We start from the raw sequence: 20,659 nt of genomic DNA, 5'->3' as shown, positions 1-20,659 counted from the left end.
TCCCACCACAACCAAAGCTTGAAAACGTAAAATTTTTGAATATTATAAATGATTAGAAAAGTAGAAAATGAGATGTAAATCGTTCATTAATCTGTAAAACAGTTCATCAATTTGTGAATCTAGGTTCAGCCAAGAGTATTGATATAAGCCGATCTACTAAAAGCATGTCTTATCCAGTGCCGGATCCATAAAATATTTTGAGTGGAAACACAAAAATAACTAAATAATAAATAAATATGTTTACTTGATAATATGAGGAAAATAATACATCGACAAAAAGGAACTCAGGAAAAAAAAATAGGGAGCAATAAGAGCTTTGAACCCAGGCTGAGAGATGGCAAAGAAAGACTTTTAGCCAACTAAGCTGCAAAAGTTTGGCTCAACCTTATAAAATTAAGTTTACTTTTATATTTTTGTGGTGGCAATTGCACCCTTCCTACATAACGTAGATGCGGCGCTGGTCTTATCCCGTTCGATTAAGAACGTCATTGCCGAAAGTAAAATGTAAACATTACATTGTGAAGATATAAATTTAAAATAAAGTTCGTCAAACAAAAATCACTTCCTAAATCCTATGACCACTTCCATTGGTTAGAGTTAAAATTAATTTAATAGTTAATTGTGTACTTTATGAAGTTTAGAACTTTAGTTGTATGAAAGTCCAATGGAAGAACATCTATAAGGTTCTTAATTTTTTTAAAAAAAATTGAATTATTAAATTTAAATATTACAAAATTTATAAATTATTGGATTTCATAACATAAAATATGACATAAAAACATATGAAAAATAGAAATACAAATTTATATCATGAATTTAATATTCCGGTGAACTTCGTATGTTCAATGAAGTTAAGATTCCTAGACAAATTGGAGAAGACACACAACAAATCTGCAAGTTCAGTAACAAACAAGAGTCACAACTAAGAAAAGATCAAGAATGTCATTAGAGTTTTAACTAACCATCTTGTGTCACGAGAGGATAATCTGATGCACTAAGGTTGATGAACCAATCCCAATCCAAGCTCTCCTTGAGAAAAACCGCCACAGCTTGAAGCGTACAAGCGATCATTGTAGGGCCTTTATAGGTAACGAGATTAGACTGTGACATAACACTGACGGACGTTTGCAACTTCACGGAGAGTAGGATCACTCTTCACAGACATTGCAAGCTTCAGCCTCTCCTTAGGTGGAGCTTCGAGGTCTAAATGGAGAACATATTGGTTTCTTGGATGGTACACAGCTTCCAAAGTCCTCATCATCCTGTGGCTATCTCCTTTAGTACCTGAGATCAGATAAGCTAACCTAGGAACCTCTAAAGAATTCGAAGAACTCCCGTTTGAGTTTAAAGACTTTCTCAAGTGTGATTCTACAAAGTATTCTTCTAAGAGAGTATCAAAAGGTAGTAATGGTTCTTCTTCCACATAAGAAGTCTCAAATCCAGCGTACAGGAGAGACATTAAGAGAGTCACCGACAAGAAATCTCCAATTATTATTGCAGAAACACACAGATCAGAAGAACCACAAGACTATGTACTTCAATACTCATCTACCACTCAAAATGAATCGATTGACCAAAAGAAAAAAATGTTCACTTTGACTGAAAAACATGAATGTTAGAGCATAACATTTTATCATAATGAATCCATTCCCATATATATCACAAATATGATCAGAACACGACGGAATTTAATTGTACAAAGAAGTTCAACCAAAAGAGAAACAAGGTGATAATGTATTTCAAAGAGAAACTAAGAAAAGTTTGTCTATATAAACCACATGATCAACAAACCAATTCGGGAGGAAAAGAGTATAGTTTTGAAGAGCTTATGTACGTTAATCAAACCAACACACAGATTAGGGAGAAAAGAAGTATTCTTTTGAACACCACCGGTTCTTTTATCTATCCATATCTTTTGCAGATTCAATACAATTAGTTAACTTTCTCAGAAAATAAAGCTGACAAATTTTGATTTTTGATTACAAAGAAAGAGAGAGAATGAAGTAGACGAACCTTGGTGCCTTGATCGAAAGAGTTAACCCCAGAGGCAAGTGCAAATGTCTCTTTTCTTTGATTGATTCCCAAATTCGAAGAAACCTAAATTCCCAAATCAGAACATCAAAATCCGTAAATTGGGATAATACCCACGAAATCAAACATGATGAAGAAGAGAGAATTAAGGTTTGAGATCTGTATAGAAGAATTGATTTACCAGAAAGAGACGCCAAAGAGAGAAAGAGGATAGAGAAAGGCATACAAGAAAAGCCAATAAAAAACGGACACGTTAGGGATTTTTACTGAATCTAAGAACACCTTTAACCCTGGTTTTAAAGGGTTCTTAAGGGGTGTGGACCCCACAAAAAACTAAAACCCACCACTTTCTCCTCTTCTCAACTGAGAATTTAAGGTGATTTTTAGTGTGATTCTTGTACTGTTTGCGGGCCCCACTGATACGTAGCGGTCCACGATTGATTAATTTTTAATTTTTTTTAAATCAGACAAAAAAAATAATAATAATAATAAAAACCCCTAATGGGCTCTTAGGATTAAGGATGCTCTAAAAACCCTCTTATAAGAATCGGTTGCTATACTTTTTTTTTTTTTTTTTTTTTAAACCCTTCCTTAACAACCTACAACGGAGGTGCTCTAATGTCACAATACAATGAGCCCATAGATGACAGAAAATGGTTAATATATGCCCAGCCCAATCTTAAGACCAGATTACAATTTTTTTTAGCGAAGTGCGTTAAATAGATATTAATTCTAGCGATAATACCATAGTTATATTTTCTTATATTAGTTATTAGTATCAAACAGGCGATAATTTAATATTTATATCCCCTATATATTAATTAAAGATCATTTAAAAAGTTGTAACTTTAAATTTGTACTAATTAAAAAGAAATTCTGCTTAGGTGTCACTTAATTAAGATGTCAATTTAGCTTACGTGGCAGCTTAAGAATCAATTGAAAAAACTGTTGGTCCAAATTCAATTACTAGGAAACATTATATTAATCCAAAATATAAGAAACATGTATTCTTTCTTTAAATAAAAGTTACGGAAATATCTACTATGATTAACATATAAGGCAATTAATGACTATGAATAATAAAGATTTGATAACAATTTTTTGCATCCTTCTTCATTTTTGTTTAATTTTATATTATTGAAAAAATTAAATAATCACATTAACCATATAATAAAAAATTAGATTTTTCTTATATGTTATATATTGATTTTTTTTAAACGACTTTAAATTACAAAAATGTAAGTTTTTTTAAGCATACGACTAAAAACATTAAAATGACATGTATCAATTTGATGGTTGATCTGAAACCTTTTAGAACTATATGGAAGATAAAAGTCAAAAAAATTCAACTGTGGAAATAGTACTGTTCAAATTTTCAAGAATGTGTTCGGTGCAAAAAGTAAGGTTTTTGTGTCATAATTTGTTTAATGTCCAATCCGATCAACCCGTAATATATTAATTATAGTTTAGTTCCACAATTTTTAATAAAAATTATCCCGTCCATCGGAAGGAAATTATATAATAAAAACAAAAAATATTGTATATGTATAAATAAAATGATCAAATATATAAAAAAAAATTGTCGATAATATATACAAATAAACTCACCCTGCGCAAAGCACAGGTCTTATCTTAGTTTGTCATTATATATGAATTCATTTTCGCGTAATATTTTTTTGAAAAAGTAATACTGATTTAAAATTTTGATATTTAATGACATATGTTTAACATATACGTTATAATTTGGATATGCAAAGCAAGTAGCATGTTTTTTTAAAAAAAAACTAGTGAAATATAGTCTACTAGTATTAAGCATGGGTTAATTTACTGTTTTTAAAACTATTTGATCGCTGTCATTATTTGTAATTAGAATAAATATTATTTAAAAATATTATATGAACTGTGTCATATTATTTAAAAACATTATATAAGCGGGTTCGGTTTGAGTTCGGATAACCCATTTAAATTATTTTTAAAATTTTAATATTCATTATATACTTAAAATTTCTCAAAATCTATAAAACAAATTAATATATTACATATAAATATTTATAATGTATGTCAAAATACCTAAAATTAACATATAATTGGTTTGATTTGAATATTTGGATAGAAAATCAATTGATATTTCAAGTATTTTGGTGTTTTGAATATATTTTAGCTATTTTATACATTTAGTAGGGGTTATTTGTTGTTGTATTTTAATGGATTTGAAAATCCGAACTAAATCTAGTGTTATTGGTTCTATGATTTTCAAATCTGTATTAAAATCATGTGTTATTGGTTTAATGATTCATAAATTTCTATATCAAATCAAGTGTTATTCAATCGTACGGATTTACTAATATATTTGATTTAATAATGGATTTGAATGAAGTTGTTTGGATTTTTTAGTTAAAAATACAAAGACTCAAATCCGAGAAAAAACCTCCGGATCTGCATATTTTACTTGGATTTATAAATACTATATGGATTTCTAAATCAATCAAAATATATAAACCAATAACACCTCCTTACTTTTGATTATTTATGTATATTTTCAAGTATTTTAGAAAATTTAAAACTATCTTATATATTTTGGATGTTTTTAATATATATTAAATCTAAAAATAAGTAATATATTTAGGTATATAAATCTATTTCAGTTACATTCGGGTACCCGAAATACTTCGGTTCGGGTTGGGTTCGGTTTCGGTTATTTAGATACCAAAATTTTGAACCCATTCGGATATTTAATCAATTTCGGTTCGGATTTGGTACTACTTTTTGGATCGGGTTCGGTTCTTCGGATCTGGCGTTTTTTGCCCAACCCTAAGGTAGCTGCACATAAAAAAGCGATTGAAGTGGTAAAACATTAACATATTATTATAAAATTGATATATGTTTGTAGTATTTTTCAAGAATAAAAAATTTATACAAAATATAAATTATAGTTAAAATACTTTGAGACATTAGTTTTTTCTATATAGATCTAATATATAGATCTAATAAATTGATGTTCTTCTTATTTTACATTTTAAAATAATTTATTGACATTTTATGTTAATTTGCGTAACCTATATTTTTATAAAACGCAGATTTGAACATAATTAACCCACAATTTTTATTTTGATAATTTATGAATTTATAAATTAGAATTACAACTTTTTTATTTTTTTACCAAAGCTATAATAAATTGTCCAGCAATAATAAATTAAATTTCAGCTACAAAAATATTAATTAAAGTAAATTCAATTTTGGATTCAGAAAAGCAAATGCTCCCCGATACGTCCATTTAGTTTCATGGTTGAATTCAATTGCAGTGGTGATTGCTTAAAAATTATTGGTTCGAGAAAAGAAACATTACAAATATTAAGGAGTGAAAAATTGGTTAACCTTTTCTGTCCGGCTAAAACCTGATGCTTGTCCCGTTTGTCTTTTTTGACTGATTGGAAATTCAGTGAGTGTAGGTATGGACTCCTTCACATATCTCCAAACTATGGCTTCTAGATAGAGAAAGTTTTTTTTAAGCTATATTGCAATACTCTAAAATGGAATCTCATCAAAATAAATATACTATCTTGTCGATGATGGATTTCTAAATAATCCATGCTATAAACAATAAATAATAAAAGCTTTGAATTACTGGAAAAAACTATGAAAAACCGTAAAGGTAGAGATCAAAATTCATATGGAGATGATAGAAATGAAGGAAAAGAAAGTACAAAGTAAATTTAAATAAAAAAAACACAGTTTGAAATAATGATAATTTAACTATGAACGTGGGTGGATATTTTTGAGGAAAAATAGGATAAAGTTGCTGAAAATTAGGGGTTGATGAAAAATTTATTTTAATCTATTTTTTCAATCGATTTTTTCTTAAAACATTTTACACATGTCAAATTTTGATTTTTTAGGTGACTTGTTTTAATATATAAAGGATTGTATATTTTGCTTGATTTATTTATGTGTAAAAATATAAAGATAATGTTTTGTAATTTATTATTTTTTTGTCTTTTATGTTACAGTTTTTAAAATCTAATTTGTTAATAATATATGATATTTACTAACTATTGTTATTTTCTTTTCTTTTAACTGTAATTTTTAGTATTATCAACGCCACTGAGACTATTTCAATCCATAATTGCAAAATATAATTTCAAAGCCAAATTTATGATGACTTGGTTATTAGTATTAGACTAGTATTGAGGTCCATGCTATGCATGAGAATATTTTTGATTATAAATTAAACCACATTTTAATTATATATAACTAAATTAACATGTAATATTTAACTTTGATTTATTAGAAAGATATGCATATATATAAGAAAATATTAGCACACTTATCATTAATTAACCACAAAGATACCGTATAAAAAAAGAACAAAACTTAGGTTCACCCTAAATTTTTCACATCCTTTAGAACCAATCAAAGTGACACATAGATTATTAATTAAAAATATTAAATTAAATAAAAAATAACTACAAAAAATAAAAACGCTAATTTTAACGAAGCTAACACTTCCAGCTAAACCCTAAACTCTAAATCTTAAATTCTAAACCCTATACCCTAAATTCTAAACCCAAATCCACACCCCTAAACCCAAACCCTATACCCTAAACCCTAATCCTAGACCCTAAACCCAAATTATATACCTTAAACCAAAAAATAAGACTATAAACCTAAACCCTATACCCTAAACCAAAGTCTTAGACCCTAAACCCAAACCGTAAACCTTAACCCAAACTTTATAGCATCTAAGTTTGGGGTTTGGGTTTAGGGTTTTCCGTTTGGATTTTAGGTCTAGGATTTGGGTTTAGGGTATAGGTTTTGGGTTTAGGATTTACGGTTTTGGTTTAGGATTTACCGTTTGGACTTATGGTTAAGGTTTTGGGTTTAGGGTATATAATTTGGGTTTAAGGTTTACAGTTTGAGTTTAGAGTCTAGGACTTTGGTTTAGGGTATAGAGTTTAGGTTTATACTCTAGTTTTTGGGTTTAGGGTATATAATTTAGGTTTAGGGTCTAGGATTAGGGTTTAGGGTATAGGGTTTGGGTTTAGGGTGAGTTTAGAATTTAGGGTATAGGGTTTAGAATTTAAGATTTAGGGTTTAAGGTTTCTCTGGAAACGTTAACGTCGTTAAAATTAGCGTTTTTATTTTTTGTAGCCATTTTTATTTAATTTAATATATTTTAGTTAATAATCTATGTGTCACTTTGATTGGTTCTAAAATGTGAGGTGAATCTAGGGTGAACCTAAATTCTGTCCATGAAGTTAGGTTTGTTTAAATATTTCTATATTGATCTTAATAAGCTTGTCAGATATAAATATTAGTTTGAAGCTTTCTTGTTTAACCTATTTATGTTTTTTTCTTTCAATATTTTTTCTAATATTTGACCTACAATTTATAGTAATTCATTCAGTATCTCCATTTACAAACAAAACTAATATTATAAATCTGTTTTTGGTCAAATCTAATATTATAAATCTAAGGAAAACAATAAGAAGAAAATAGCATGTAATAGATTATAGGAGATCTTTATCCTTAATATATGCTACTATACATTTTAAATCTACATGACATAAATGAAAAGCTTACTAGTTGACATTACTAAACCATGAAAGTAGAGCAAATACTTTATTGAGACGTTTATTAGAAAACATAGTAAAATAATGTAGTTAACACACAAACATAACAAAAAGAAGCATTATAGAAGACAACAAATACCTTGTATTTTGATACTAAAAAAAGTTCAAAGGAGATAACAGTATAACACGAAGAGGAAGCAAACCTCAGTCGAAGAAAGGTTAAGTTTTGATGTCTTCTTGTTCTGCTCCTAAAGAAGGAGCATCCTTTCACATTTTGTTTTTGATAGATATAAGAATATGAAAAACTACGTGATTGAGTTTACAAAAAAAAAAAAAAAAAAAAAAATGTGATCATGGATAGTGTAATGGGTTTGAAGAAACTGTCGTACGGTTGTTTTTCTCTTTTTCTAAATAATTATTTGTTTAATTGATTTTTCTTTAATTTTGTTAATATTTATTAGGTGGTACAATATAATTCGTCGAGTGACTTGTGCTTTATTATATAAGGGATAAGATTTTTTTATCTAAACTATACATCTTTTTAATAAAAAAAAAGAATTTAATACATCATTTATTAATTTATATTTTAAATTAGCAATTATACTATTAATTTAAAATTTATATCAAATTTAATAATTTAGGTTCAAATAAAAATTAAAATTAATATAAAAAACTTGGGTATCTATATATTAGCCTGCAGAATGCGGGCCCACACTTAATATTTAACTGAAAAGTTATATATTTCATTATTTTATATACTTTTTGCTTGATAAAAGGTTTGTTCATTACTTCTTTTTCTAAAAATTCATTGCTTTTTTATCATAAGAAAATGCGTGATGTCTTAACACAAACATTAGATATATAGTCTCTAGTGTCTATCAAAACATTCTTTTCTTAGTCTTATATTTTGTGTTGCTAAACCGTCAATTGCGGGAACAAGATCTCGTATTTGGTATACGTAATTTTCATATCACAAAGGTGGGTACTTGTCGTTGAAACTTTGTCCTATAAGAATATTTGTGAGCTTGTGAACAGAATTATTAAGACAAACACTAAGGAGGTTATAAGTGCTATACTACTATCTAATAATATAGTCGAATCAATGACTCACTTTAATCTTTAAATTAAAAATTTTGAGTTGATATTTCAAGGGGAAATTGTCATCATATATTACACAGTTCATGACAATGTGGTCAATTATACGGTCGTTAGCCTGTTGTTAGTGCAGAGATTGCTAGCAAAATGGCTTAAGATTATTAGATAGCATAAACCATAATTATGTGATATCAGTATTTGTTTTATTAAAAATTAGGTTGTTCCTCAATTATTATGTATAGAACACGTTAATTTTGTCCTTGATCACTAGGAACAAATCAAGACTTTTGTCACTGGACAAAATCTTGTCTCCTAACTTTCTACCTTGATTATGTTTTTTTTTTTATTTCAGTTAATTATTACAAAAACAATATCTAAAATAATGGCAATGAAACTATAGCGAGTGAACTCATTTGACCTTCACCTTTATCAATGTTTACACGTAGCAAAATAAAACTGAAATTATATATAGTGCTTAGTTTGTTAATACGATTCGGTAATATCTTTACTTTGAAATTAGAGAATTTGCCAATAAGAAAATATATCTAAAATTTATCCAAAACAAAAGTACATATGTATATTTACTTATGATACAATATTAAAGAACAAAAAAACAAAGGTTGACTTTTCTTCCCGACCGACAAAAAGATGATAAACATTTTACATAGTTTTAAAGATTCGAGATTTTACATACAAGCCAAAACTTTCACATTAATTAGTCGTACCCAAAAAAAAAGACTCAACTCCAGTTAAGGAATCTTCGCGCTTCGTTTCTCAGCAAAGTGGTTAACCAACGCAAGAGCATTGCTAGTGACTTGAGCTACGTGAACCACTTTCAAACGAATCAGCTTCTTCACTTTGCCCTCCATGGCTCGACCTGAGAATCCATCTAGACACGTGGTTTCGTCTGTCAAAGCGGCACTAACCCACGTCTGAACGTTACTCATCTTCCACATGAAGTCCTCACCAGCCACAGCATGACCAGCTCGACCTAGTTCTTTAACCGACTGGCCTAACCGGTCCACGCTGTTGCCTAACACTTCGATGCAATCTTTGATTGCTAAATATTCTCTACGTTTGAAACTTGGCGTTCTACATATACATAAAATGGTTTTATTCAAAAAGAAATTAATACTATGCAAATATAAAAACGTACAAAAAAACTCCAGAGATTAGTCTAGTTTTTTTTCTTTGTCATGGAATCTAATTAAGTGATCGTGAAGCAAAAACGTAATTAATTAATGGTATACGAGAACATACTCTTTGGTTAGTTTAGCGACGAATATAGCAACGGATCTGGCTCGAGACAAGCTGATGGTGAGAGCAATTTGGGCAAGATCCTGGTCGTTTTTGTGTCGAATCATGGTGGCGTAAGCAGAGAGAGTATGCACGCATAGTAGTGGATATCGGGTGGTTTGGCATGATGTCACGATGAACCGGACTAGTTCGGACGGATTTGGAGTTGCGGATGAAGACTGGAGAATGGTTGAGAGGAGTAGAACTAGAAAGATTGTATTTTTAGGCTCCATGATGTTTTAAATGTTATTGCTTTATTTTTGTTTGTTTGAAGTGAAGAGGAAGTTTATAAGGTATTGGTATTTATATGGGACTTGATTCAAGTCAAAAATTCAAAGTGGAGAGACTTTTGCATATATTTGTGATTCAAGTCAAAAATTCAAAGTGGAGAGACTTTTGCATATATTTGTGATTCAAGTCAAAAATTCAAAGTGGAGAGACTTTTGCATATATTTGTTATAAAAAAAATAGAAGCAAAGAAAAATGTTTGGGGTAAATCTCACTGACAATCTTATTCTACATTTTAATCTAATTAAGTAATATTTTACATGTATGAGTGTGCAGATTATAGTTTCAAGATGAGTCATCGATCAACACATTTAGAGTACTAAAATAAATGTACCCTGTGACTAGACCGTGCTAGCATTTATGCTTGCCATAAACGAACCATAAAAAAAATTACGATAAAAATAATAATGAATATTATAATAGAGAAAAACATATAAGTAATTAAACTAATAAAAAAATAGTGATTATACACAACAAGATTTTTTTATTAAAAATATTAATCAAGTATTTATCATTAAATTTATAACCTATTTTAAAATAAAATAATTCAATTATCAATGTTTTATGCCATAATCGGAAAAAGATAAAAAAAAATTATCTTCTTTACTTTTTTAATATTTAAAAATGCAGTCACAACTATAATCACCTATATCTAATTATTCTAATTCTTTAACAATTTTTTACACTGGTTGTTGGTTTTACTTTTTTACAGAAAATCCAAACATTGTAAATACTATTTCCAACGAGATTCGAGTCTGAATGGCGAAGTGCCTGGTAGACACTCTTTTATTACTAGGTCAATGTCTCGTTGGTAAAACTGTTATAACCTCGTATATACGTTAATTTTAAGCTCGTATTTTTTTAATCAAACTGTTATAATGCTTTCATCCTATAAACTCAAATTTTTGTGGTTTTAATATGCTTATGATAGTAGTAAATGATGCCCTTGATTTTAATTTTTTTTTTTGCTACCATAGACGAAGGTTTCTTTTTTCACTACTGTCGCACGGCACTGGCTGTGACCGGTATGACATGTTAGAGTACAAAAAAATGTTTTTAGTTGGTTCGCGTCATTTTTAAGTTGAAGTAAATATTATCAATCACATTTTATAAGATGTTTAAGACTTTTATATTTTATTAGATATTTTATATTTTTTTAAGAATACTGTATTTTAATAAAAAAACATCTTATAACATAGAATATATATATAAAGAGTAAACAATTTTATTTTATGTGATTTTTGAATAATTAGAATTTATTTATTTTTATTTTACATATAGAAAATATTATTTAGAAAAATATATTGGAATAGATTATACTTCTATTTTAGAGAGGAAAAAGATAGCAAATAAGTTTGGAGATTATTTTACTTTTACGCTCCCTCACAGACCAGTCACAGCCGTGGTTTAACGTTTAAAGTTTTCGCAATTTGTATTTAATTAGTTTTTTCCAACGCATTATTGTGTTTTTAGGATGCTTATCCAGACCATGTGGAATAACGACAAGAGGTTCATGCGTATTTTTTGGGTTACTATTTAATTATCAGCGCGAACGGATGAGCGTTGAATCCGGGTAAACAGGGCAGCTGAAAAGAATATTATTCGGTCTTGTTGAGTAAAAACCCAATTTGATGTGCGGTACGGATACATTATTTTGTCTGCCATCATAAAAGAAAAACTCTACAATGACAATTTCTTGATCATGAAAATAAGAAAAACAAACAAATTTAGTTATAGCTTTTAAATAAATTACGGAATTAAAGAAAATTGTTATTTATATTTAAAACTAGTGGTATTTCCGCGCTTCGCGCGGAATGTATTATATTCGGTTAAACATAAATTTTGTTTGTATATACTTATTAGTTTAGTTATTTTATAAATTTATTGTTTATTTTTTTTGTTAAACGTCTACTGTATATACTATTTATCATTAAGTATAATTTTGGCATTTTTAAATATGAGTTGAATTGGTCCCAAGCGGTTAAAACTATGCATTAATGTTCAGTTTTCGGTTCGGTTCCTGGTTGTTTTTTCTTTGTTTTTTTTTTGTTTTTTTGGTTCTAGAAATATAGAAACCATTCAATTATTTATGAAATTTTCTTTAGTTTTGGTTTGGTTATTTTGGTCTTTGGTTTAGTTCGGGTACCAATCGTAAGAAACAACTAATATCCAATAAACTTTTGGTTCCAATTCGGTTTTGATTTTTGGTTAATTTTGGATAATTCGGGTAAAAATCAGATCTTTTCAGTTATGGGATTTAATATCGGATAATCCAGATAAATTTTAATATTGAAACAAAAACTATTTGGATAATTCCGCTATTTCGGGTAACTCAAATAATTTTAAATATTTTGGATAAATAAATATTCGGGTATTTCATATTTTAGTAATATTATTTTTTGGTAATTTTAAAACTAAATATAATTTCTATTTTAAGTACTCATTCGGTTCTCTGTTCGGTTCTAACACGGTTTTAGTTTTTCAGTTTCAGAATATATGAACTGCTCGGTTATTTGTGAAATATTTCAGTTTCAGATTTATTTTTTTGTCGACTTCTATTCGGCTTTTTCTTCTTAATTAGTACGATGAGGCATAGTTGAAATTATAGTGATAGCGCATGTTTTGTTATTTTTTGTTTGCACATTTTTTATTGTATTTATTTGTTGCACATGTTCAGTGGTGGCACATGTTTTTTTTCATTTCATATTTTCGGGTATTTGGTTTATAAATAATATTTTAATTTTTTGGTAAATTTACAACTAAATAGAATTACTATTTTAGGTTCTTATTTGGTTCTATGGAACGATTTCGATTTTTCAGCTTCAAAAATATATAAACCGCTCGATTGTTTGTGAATTTCTGTTTAGTTTTGGATTGTCTTTTTTGTTGCCTTCAATTCGGTTTTCGGTTCTTAATTTACATGCACACATATTTGAAACGCAAGTTGTGTCACATGTTTTTTTATTTTTTGTTTGCACATTTTTTTATTGTAATTTTTTATTTGTTGTGTAATATTGTTATGGAAATAGTGTGTGTTGAGAGGCACGAAACTTAATCCTCGTTGTAAATATGTTTTGAGAAATTCTGTGTGATTGTGTATTTTTTTTTTGTGTTGTGCCCTCATTTTGAGAGTGAATGTTATATTATGATATATGGGAAGTCGTGTTATGGAAAGAATTTTATGGGGTTGGTGTTATTGCATGTGATACTTCATACTTGCCATGGTCCATGAACCGCGAGTCACCAGAGAGCCTCGTGAAATTATCAACCATCCATCTCACCTTCTTTGCGTTTACCTTTCATCTACCAAGAGCTTGTCGACACCCATGAGTTCACCTTCTTTCTTTGCATTCCAAACCTCCCCAACAGGAGCAATCGCACCTTGACTGGTTTAGGACAACGTTCGGCTTTCAATTCAGTTAGAAGCAGGTCAGTGTGGCTATTGAAGATAGCTGAACTGCAGAGAGAGGATGTGAAACATGCTTTTTTATAAGAAGAGAGAATGTGAAATGATTTGATGGGATTTGTGATTTTTAGTGAATCCAACTATGGTATTTATAGTTATAGGTGTAGTTTTCAGACGTTTCCATGCCAGTGTGAGTGAACTAATGAATGCGAGAGAGTGGAGGTAGCGATGAGAACGACATTAATGAGATCATTATAGTGATTGACTGAATTCAGGGGGAAGACGTTATGTCAACCAACAGTTTTTGTTGGCTAATTTGTTCCGACCATAAATGGTCGAAGAAGAAAGACTTATGAGATGAGATTAGGCTCAAACAAATAAATCAAATGCAACATGAAGCTTTCGTAAGTAGACAACTCATTTTTCAGAAACAAAGAATAAGGAAACAACGCCACGTGTCACATTTTGGAATAGCCTTCACTAAAGTGGTGTATTATGGAACTTTTCTAATCAACTTTATTAGTATAGATTAGATTTTTTTTATTCCAGATGTTAACTATTGATTACTATCAATTTTAAAATTATGGGTTATCTGATATATGTTTTTGTAGATTAAGATACAAAAAGTTTAATCAACAGTGATGTGAATCTTCGATATGATCCACTGATTCTTTACAAGCATATATAATAATTGATATAATTTTATAATAATTATTATGTAAACATACATATCCGACAGAAGATCTCACTATCTTGCTCTAGATTCATCTTCTCTCAGGCACGAAGACCGAGACAGCTGCATAGCTTCCCCTCCGGCGCTTTTCCCGGCGACAACTCCACTCTCTGATGTCATCGTCTCCTCCTCTTCAGTGCCGCCGAGTTTCTCTTCACCGGCAAGAGACTTACTCTGACCAGTTTGAGCCTGCTACGTTGGTTGTCATCCCGCCTCCTGTTCCAGCAATGACGACGCAACCCTTGCAGCTCAAACTCACGTTCTACCCTCGGCGAGCCCCCTCGCTTACGGATCTGAACTCTCGACCTCCGCCGGAGCCTCCGGATCCACCGGATCGAGCCACCCCTTCACAATCCAAAACCTTCACCTTCATCGTGCCGTTAGTACATCAACACGAGCTCGTTTTGGTAGATCCGAAGAACCTTCTGGTTCTCTCGGTCTCTCACTCCTCGTTGGCTCCAGCGTGTGACGTCATCAACCTCCTCGTTTCAACTATACTCAAGCCGAGGACTCTTGAAGTTTTTGTTGTCTCATTGGATGGTTTGAGTCTCACCAGAGCCGGGTCTAGCATCACTTCACCTGCTCCTCTCTCAACAATTTACTCAATTTACGTTAATCCGGTGACCGATGCAGGTGGGACTCCACTCCGGCGACCAGATCTGTTCCTTAAAAGTTTGAGAAGACAATCATCCTCCAGCCACATCTCTCTTCCTCGCTCCATCCTTTCCATCCCCCATGTCTGCCCTCCTCCGCCCTTCAGATGGTTTAAGCTCGGTAGTATACCGCCTGAAGATTCATGCCATCAACCACCGCAAACATACCTTATCTCACGACTGTCTGTTACTCTGGCGTCCGATGTAGGTGGGAATCCACTCCGGCGTACAGCTTTCAGTCATCTGTTTGTAAATCTGGCGTCCGATGTAGGTGGGAATCCACTCCGGCGTCCAGCTCTGAGCCATCAAAAGCTAGTAAGATCATGTTGTCGGCGCACAACTCTTACATCTTCCTCTGTTGTGGAGAGTACTTCACTACCATGTCTCCTTTCTATGAATGGAGGAAATACCTTGGATTCTTTTTCGAGCTTTAATTTCAGTTTACTCACCGGTTTGTTACCTTGTGGAGCGGTCTGTACGGGGCCTGAAGATGCAATCGAGACTACTTCAGTTTTTCTCGTTGGTGAGGATTGTCTCTCAACGTCACTTATGACTATTTCTCATTTGTCCGACTTTGTCATGCAAGCTTTATCGACACATTCAAGCTTGGTATTGAATTCGCTGTCAACTTCATATGAAGATTTATGATGCTTGATTCTATTTGCTATTGTAGTTCATGAATTGTCTCCAAAGAGGATGTTTAATTCCCTCTTGGCTTTGTAGTTCTTGAATTTGAGTTTTAATGAAAGTTTGTGTTTCAAAAAAAAACATACATATCCCACATGAATTTTTTTTTTTTGTTACGTATCTGACATGATGAAAATAGCGAATCGTTAAACAAACATCCAGCAACTGGCCAGGGGATTTTTGGATCTAGAGAATAGAATATTAACGCTGTATTTTACAAAAATATAACATCATATTACGTATGTTTCTCTGAAAACATCATATTACATGTTAGTTCCGTCTCACAAAGAGTGTCACTTAGACATTTTTTACACAAATTAAAAATTAATTGAAATGCATTTATGTTTTCATTAATGTCATCTATTTAACCAATAGTATTTTAGATAAATAAATTTATTTATATGATTAATGCATTTTACAATTAATATTAAACTAAAAGTAAATATAAATTGCATTGAAATTGTAGAATGAAAATTTTTATGTAACAAGAAAAAAATGCTAAAGTGACACTTAATACGAAACATATGGAGTATGTTCTTATTTCCGATCTCTAGAATGTACAATTTAGAATCTATTTTTTTTTTTAATAAAAATATACTATATCCGTTTCATTTTAATTGTCGTTTTAGAGTTGAACACACAGATTAAGAAAATATTTAATTTTCCATATTTCCAAAATAAAAACATCATTACCAATATACCTAACCACATTTTAACCAATAGAAAAATATATTGGAATATAAAGACAATAATTTTTGCATTGAAATTATAAAACGACACTTCTTTTAAAACGAAAATTTTACTCTACAACGATATTGAAATTGAAACGGAGGGAATATATAATAAGTAATCATTTATCCAGTTTGTCATAATTGATTTAGATTGTGTTAGAAATTTCTAACAAACACATCATATTTTATATGAAGTAAAATATATACCTATTGTTATTCATTATTCAAAACTCGTTCGTAAAAAAATTATTTTATTTTCTTACTGTCAGAAATTTAATTTGAATATTCTAGATAATAAAATGTATTTATTGAAAAATATCTTAAATATTAAAAAATATTATCTAAAGTATTTTAAAATATCTCATGAAATGTTTTCAAATGAGTTTATTAACATTTGACACTCATTGATAGATTATTATTATCTTAGTTATTAAAAAAATAGTAATCCTTAAAAAGAGATTCTCAATAGAGATACTTTTACATCCATACTAATAAATTATTTAGTTTCTGAAAATTTTGCGCCCCTAAGTTCGAGCCTTGGCCACTGCAGAAATTTACATGTGGGCTGCAGCACCCGAGACCGAAGACCGTTACACGGTAAGCCACATGGTGACGCCCTGGCAGCGTCCATGCTCACTTTAGTCTCTAGTCTGTACCACCTCGGTGGAGCCAGGATACTCGGTTAGCACAAAAAAAAAATTGGAAAATTATAATAGTGTAGTTAAGTATATGGTTGATAGTAGGCCTGGAACGGATCGGGTATCCGGACAATTTTAAGATATCCGGATCTGGATCATTATCCGGCGGATCCATAATTTTACTATCCTTATCCGGATCCGGGATTCGCGGATATCCGGGTGTCGGATATCCTTCTAAATATTATAATATCCGGCGGATATCCGGATCCGGATTTGGATCCTTAAAATAAATAAAAAAATAATATTAATATATATAAAATATTAACAATAATTTAAAAATAAAAATATATATAATGTTTTTAATTATTCCTATGTATAATATTACAAAATTTACATAAAATTTATATATACTATTATAAAAATGAAAATATATTAAATAAAATTAGTTTTTATATATAGATATTACTATTTTTGAAATATTTATTAATAAAATTTAGGGATCCGGATATCCGGACTAAAAAATCAAGATATCCGGATCCGGATTCGACTTTGACGGATCCAACATTTTAATATCCAGATCCGGATTTGGCCTCTCCGGATATCCGGATTTTCGAATCGGATTCGGATCGGATCACGGATCGAATCCGGATCTCGGATAAAAATTCCAGGCCTAGTTGATAGAATAAGTTCATGTGATTCAACTCGAAAACCGTACGTCGGTAGCCAAAAGATGAAGATAGGCAAGTGGACATGATTCTTTTATCAAGTCATTTTGCTTTTACTATAGTCACTGCATAGCCCAAAAGATAACCCACAAAAAAACATACGCATGTGAACGTAATAATTAGGATAATTTTGTCACTGTGGAAAATAAAATAAAAGCTAAAGATGATAATGAAAGGCCATGCTTGGAAGCTGGAACCAATAAGTTTTCAAATTCATAATAACAATTGTGTTTCTTTAATTATTCTTCCCTTTATAGTATACCATACTTGATTCATTTATTTTCTTTTTCCACAACTTTATAAATGATTGATTCAATTCACTTATTACGAGTAGAAGAGATTTGATCGTTACAGTGAACATGGTCCCATAATGACACAGACATGCAATGAACGAAAAAGGCCCCAGCTTATGAAAGTCGATATTTCGAGACATGGTCCATGTTAAAATGTGAAAATTTAGAAAATATGACCTTAAAGATATAAAACATTCGTTCGGGGAAAAAGAAATACATTTTACTCAACAAAATAAATATAAATACATTTTACCCGAGCATAGTAAACATTTGAAAGATTGAGAAATCTTTGAAGACTCATCACTCATATGATTCTACACCGTCAAGTACTTTAGAACTGAAGCACGCACCTTCTCCATGTAATCTCCTGCTTCTTTCTGCAAAACCAATTTTTTTTAATTAATACAAAGATGAAAAGCTTTAAAATTCTTAAATAGGGTTCCACATTCGGTTTTCTGTTACGTTTAACGCTATAACCGAATTTTATTTCGGTTAATTCAGCATAGATACTTCTCTAGTGTTCAGGCTACTAATAAAGAGCGGATCTGTTTCGAGTTTGGTTTGGTTCGATTCAGTACGTTTATTATGCATTTATGCCTAGCTTCGGTCAATTCGATTAGAGATTTTCGGATTAGTTTAAAATCAAAATTAGAACCATAACCATGTTTTTTTTTTTTGAGAAATACCATAACCATGTTCTTTTGTCAATTCAACCATCCACCGGGTCTACTAACCTGGTTTCCTCTGTATGCATTTGCTATGTTTTCATCAAGAAGTGTCAACAAAGACCTGTTGATCTCGTTTTTCTCCACCATATCCAACAACTGTAATAAGAATCAAAAACAATGGTTCAAAATGATATCATGAAACATCATCATAATGTTTTAAGGTCACACATACTGTTGCTTTTATGTCGGTTGAGGTTAAGATCTTGGTTAAGCTATTTGTAGCGGTCATAAGCTCCTTTTGCATTTTGTCATAAGCCTCTGCATATAAACACAACAAAGAGTCAAGAGAAGTAATCAAAACCCGTAAGGAGATACAATACTTAAAGACGAAAAAGACGGAACACAAACCTATTCCTTCTTCTAAGGCTTTTTGAAGTGATTCAAGCTCAATCAATCTGTCCTCATCTTCCTACATGATGAAAAAAAACAAAAGATTAGTAAAGTGGCCGTTGACTACTCCACTGGTGATGGATTCAAATGTGGTTTGAAGAACATTGTACCGCGGTTTTTGTAACCGCAAACCGGATTTGCCCGATTTCAAGTCGAATTTGCGCAAAAAACTCGTCATTTAGCCTACAAAAAAATTTCAGTAAAACATGAACTTTATTAACACAAAGACTCAAAACCTTTTCTGACTCAGTTCTGTCTTGTAATAAACCAAACAACATATTATACCTTAGCGTTAATATAATTCGATGAACTCGCTTAAATAATTAAAAACATTTTCACTAACCTTCCACGAAGCCTAGCGATTTCAAACTCAATCTCCTGGGCTTCCGTATCAAGAAAGAACTCAATGAGCTCAGCGGAAGTGTCTGGTACAACTCTAGACTGACAAAGCCCATGACGAGACAAGCATCATCAGTGAAACAATACTATCCATATATGATTATGTAAAAACCAATTTCAGTTTTCATTTACCTCTCTAAGAGCTTGACGACGCTCTCTCTCTTCACGGAGTTGTTTCTGAAAAGCCTCTTTTGCCTCGGAGTCTCTCTCTAGCCTGCGTTTGAATTCAAGGCGAGCGATATGGCCTGTTTGTGCTGGTCCTAAGATACCTTTCGGATCCTTCCTTGTGATTAACAAGAAAATTTTCAGACAAAATCAAGAACAAGAATCGTAAAAAAATTCGTTCTTTACCCATTCGCAGGAAATTTTACTCCTTCTTGTATTAATTCTCGGGATTGTACGGACGGTGTTAGCAAAGGCGATTCCTATTGAGAGCGAAGCCATTGATTTTTTTTTTTTGTGGGCGGCTTTGCTTTTACGTTATCTCCTTAACTATCTCTTATCTGTTTTTTTTTATGGCGGGACTATTTGTGGCCGTTGAATTACGAGTGATTAGAGGCGTTTGATCAGACTGTAACCGTTGAAACGTTTTGATCTGACGATCATCGTTCGTCCACGTGACAATATGTGGAGGACAATTATGAATTTTCCGGAAAGGCCCAATTAAGCTGAATCTTCGACGACCTTTCTATGGCCCGAATGAATATACATTCTGAAGCCTTTCAAGTTTGACATGAGCGTATGATTACGATGAACTGACTTATTCTATAGCCCGATTGTTGTTACTGTGCCGGTCCTGACATGGCACTAGAGCTGGGAATTTGGGTCATTACCCGTGGGCCCGCCCCGTTTGACCTTACCGCGGGGCCGGTGCGGATCGACTGATTCACAAATTTCAATGTGTGGGATGAGTTGATTTTACGTGGGGCGGGTGCGGATCGGCCGAATTTGAATCGCAGGTACCCGCCAACCCACAAAATTAAAAAAAAAACTATA

At 31.3% G+C, this 20,659-nt stretch overlaps 2 protein-coding genes and 1 long non-coding RNA gene across 3 annotated transcripts; all 3 read right to left on the bottom strand.

The window, feature by feature from the left end:
• Positions 1 to 751: 751 nt before the first annotated feature.
• LOC106313808 lies at positions 752 to 2,293 on the bottom strand. Its single transcript, XR_001264497.1, has 3 exons — positions 2,213 to 2,293; positions 963 to 2,097; positions 752 to 891 (listed from the first exon to the last, which is right to left on the bottom strand). It is a non-coding gene; the product is annotated as an uncharacterized LOC106313808 (long non-coding RNA).
• A 7,049-nt stretch (positions 2,294 to 9,342) lies between these two features.
• On the bottom strand, positions 9,343 to 10,285 carry LOC106315994 (21 kDa protein). The gene is made up of 2 exons (XM_013753849.1): positions 9,957 to 10,285; positions 9,343 to 9,788 (listed from the first exon to the last, which is right to left on the bottom strand). Exons 1-2 carry the CDS (start codon positions 10,223 to 10,225, stop codon positions 9,446 to 9,448), a joined length of 612 nt encoding a protein of 203 aa, XP_013609303.1. The 5' UTR covers positions 10,226 to 10,285; the 3' UTR covers positions 9,343 to 9,445.
• An 8,007-nt stretch (positions 10,286 to 18,292) lies between these two features.
• On the bottom strand, positions 18,293 to 20,182 carry LOC106313724. The gene is made up of 8 exons (XM_013751623.1): positions 20,015 to 20,182; positions 19,796 to 19,942; positions 19,608 to 19,705; positions 19,375 to 19,447; positions 19,223 to 19,283; positions 19,047 to 19,132; positions 18,881 to 18,970; positions 18,293 to 18,523 (listed from the first exon to the last, which is right to left on the bottom strand). The coding sequence occupies exons 1-8, from the start codon at positions 20,105 to 20,107 to the stop codon at positions 18,461 to 18,463; spliced, it is 711 nt and encodes a 236-aa protein (XP_013607077.1). The 5' UTR covers positions 20,108 to 20,182; the 3' UTR covers positions 18,293 to 18,460.
• Between the last annotated feature and the right edge of the window lie 477 nt (positions 20,183 to 20,659).

Source organism: Brassica oleracea, chromosome C9 (genome assembly GCF_000695525.1).
Source record: "Brassica oleracea var. oleracea cultivar TO1000 chromosome C9, BOL, whole genome shotgun sequence".
In the NCBI taxonomy this organism is placed as follows: Eukaryota; Viridiplantae; Streptophyta; class Magnoliopsida; order Brassicales; family Brassicaceae; genus Brassica; species Brassica oleracea.
This window is presented reverse-complemented; position numbering and strand designations above follow the sequence as displayed.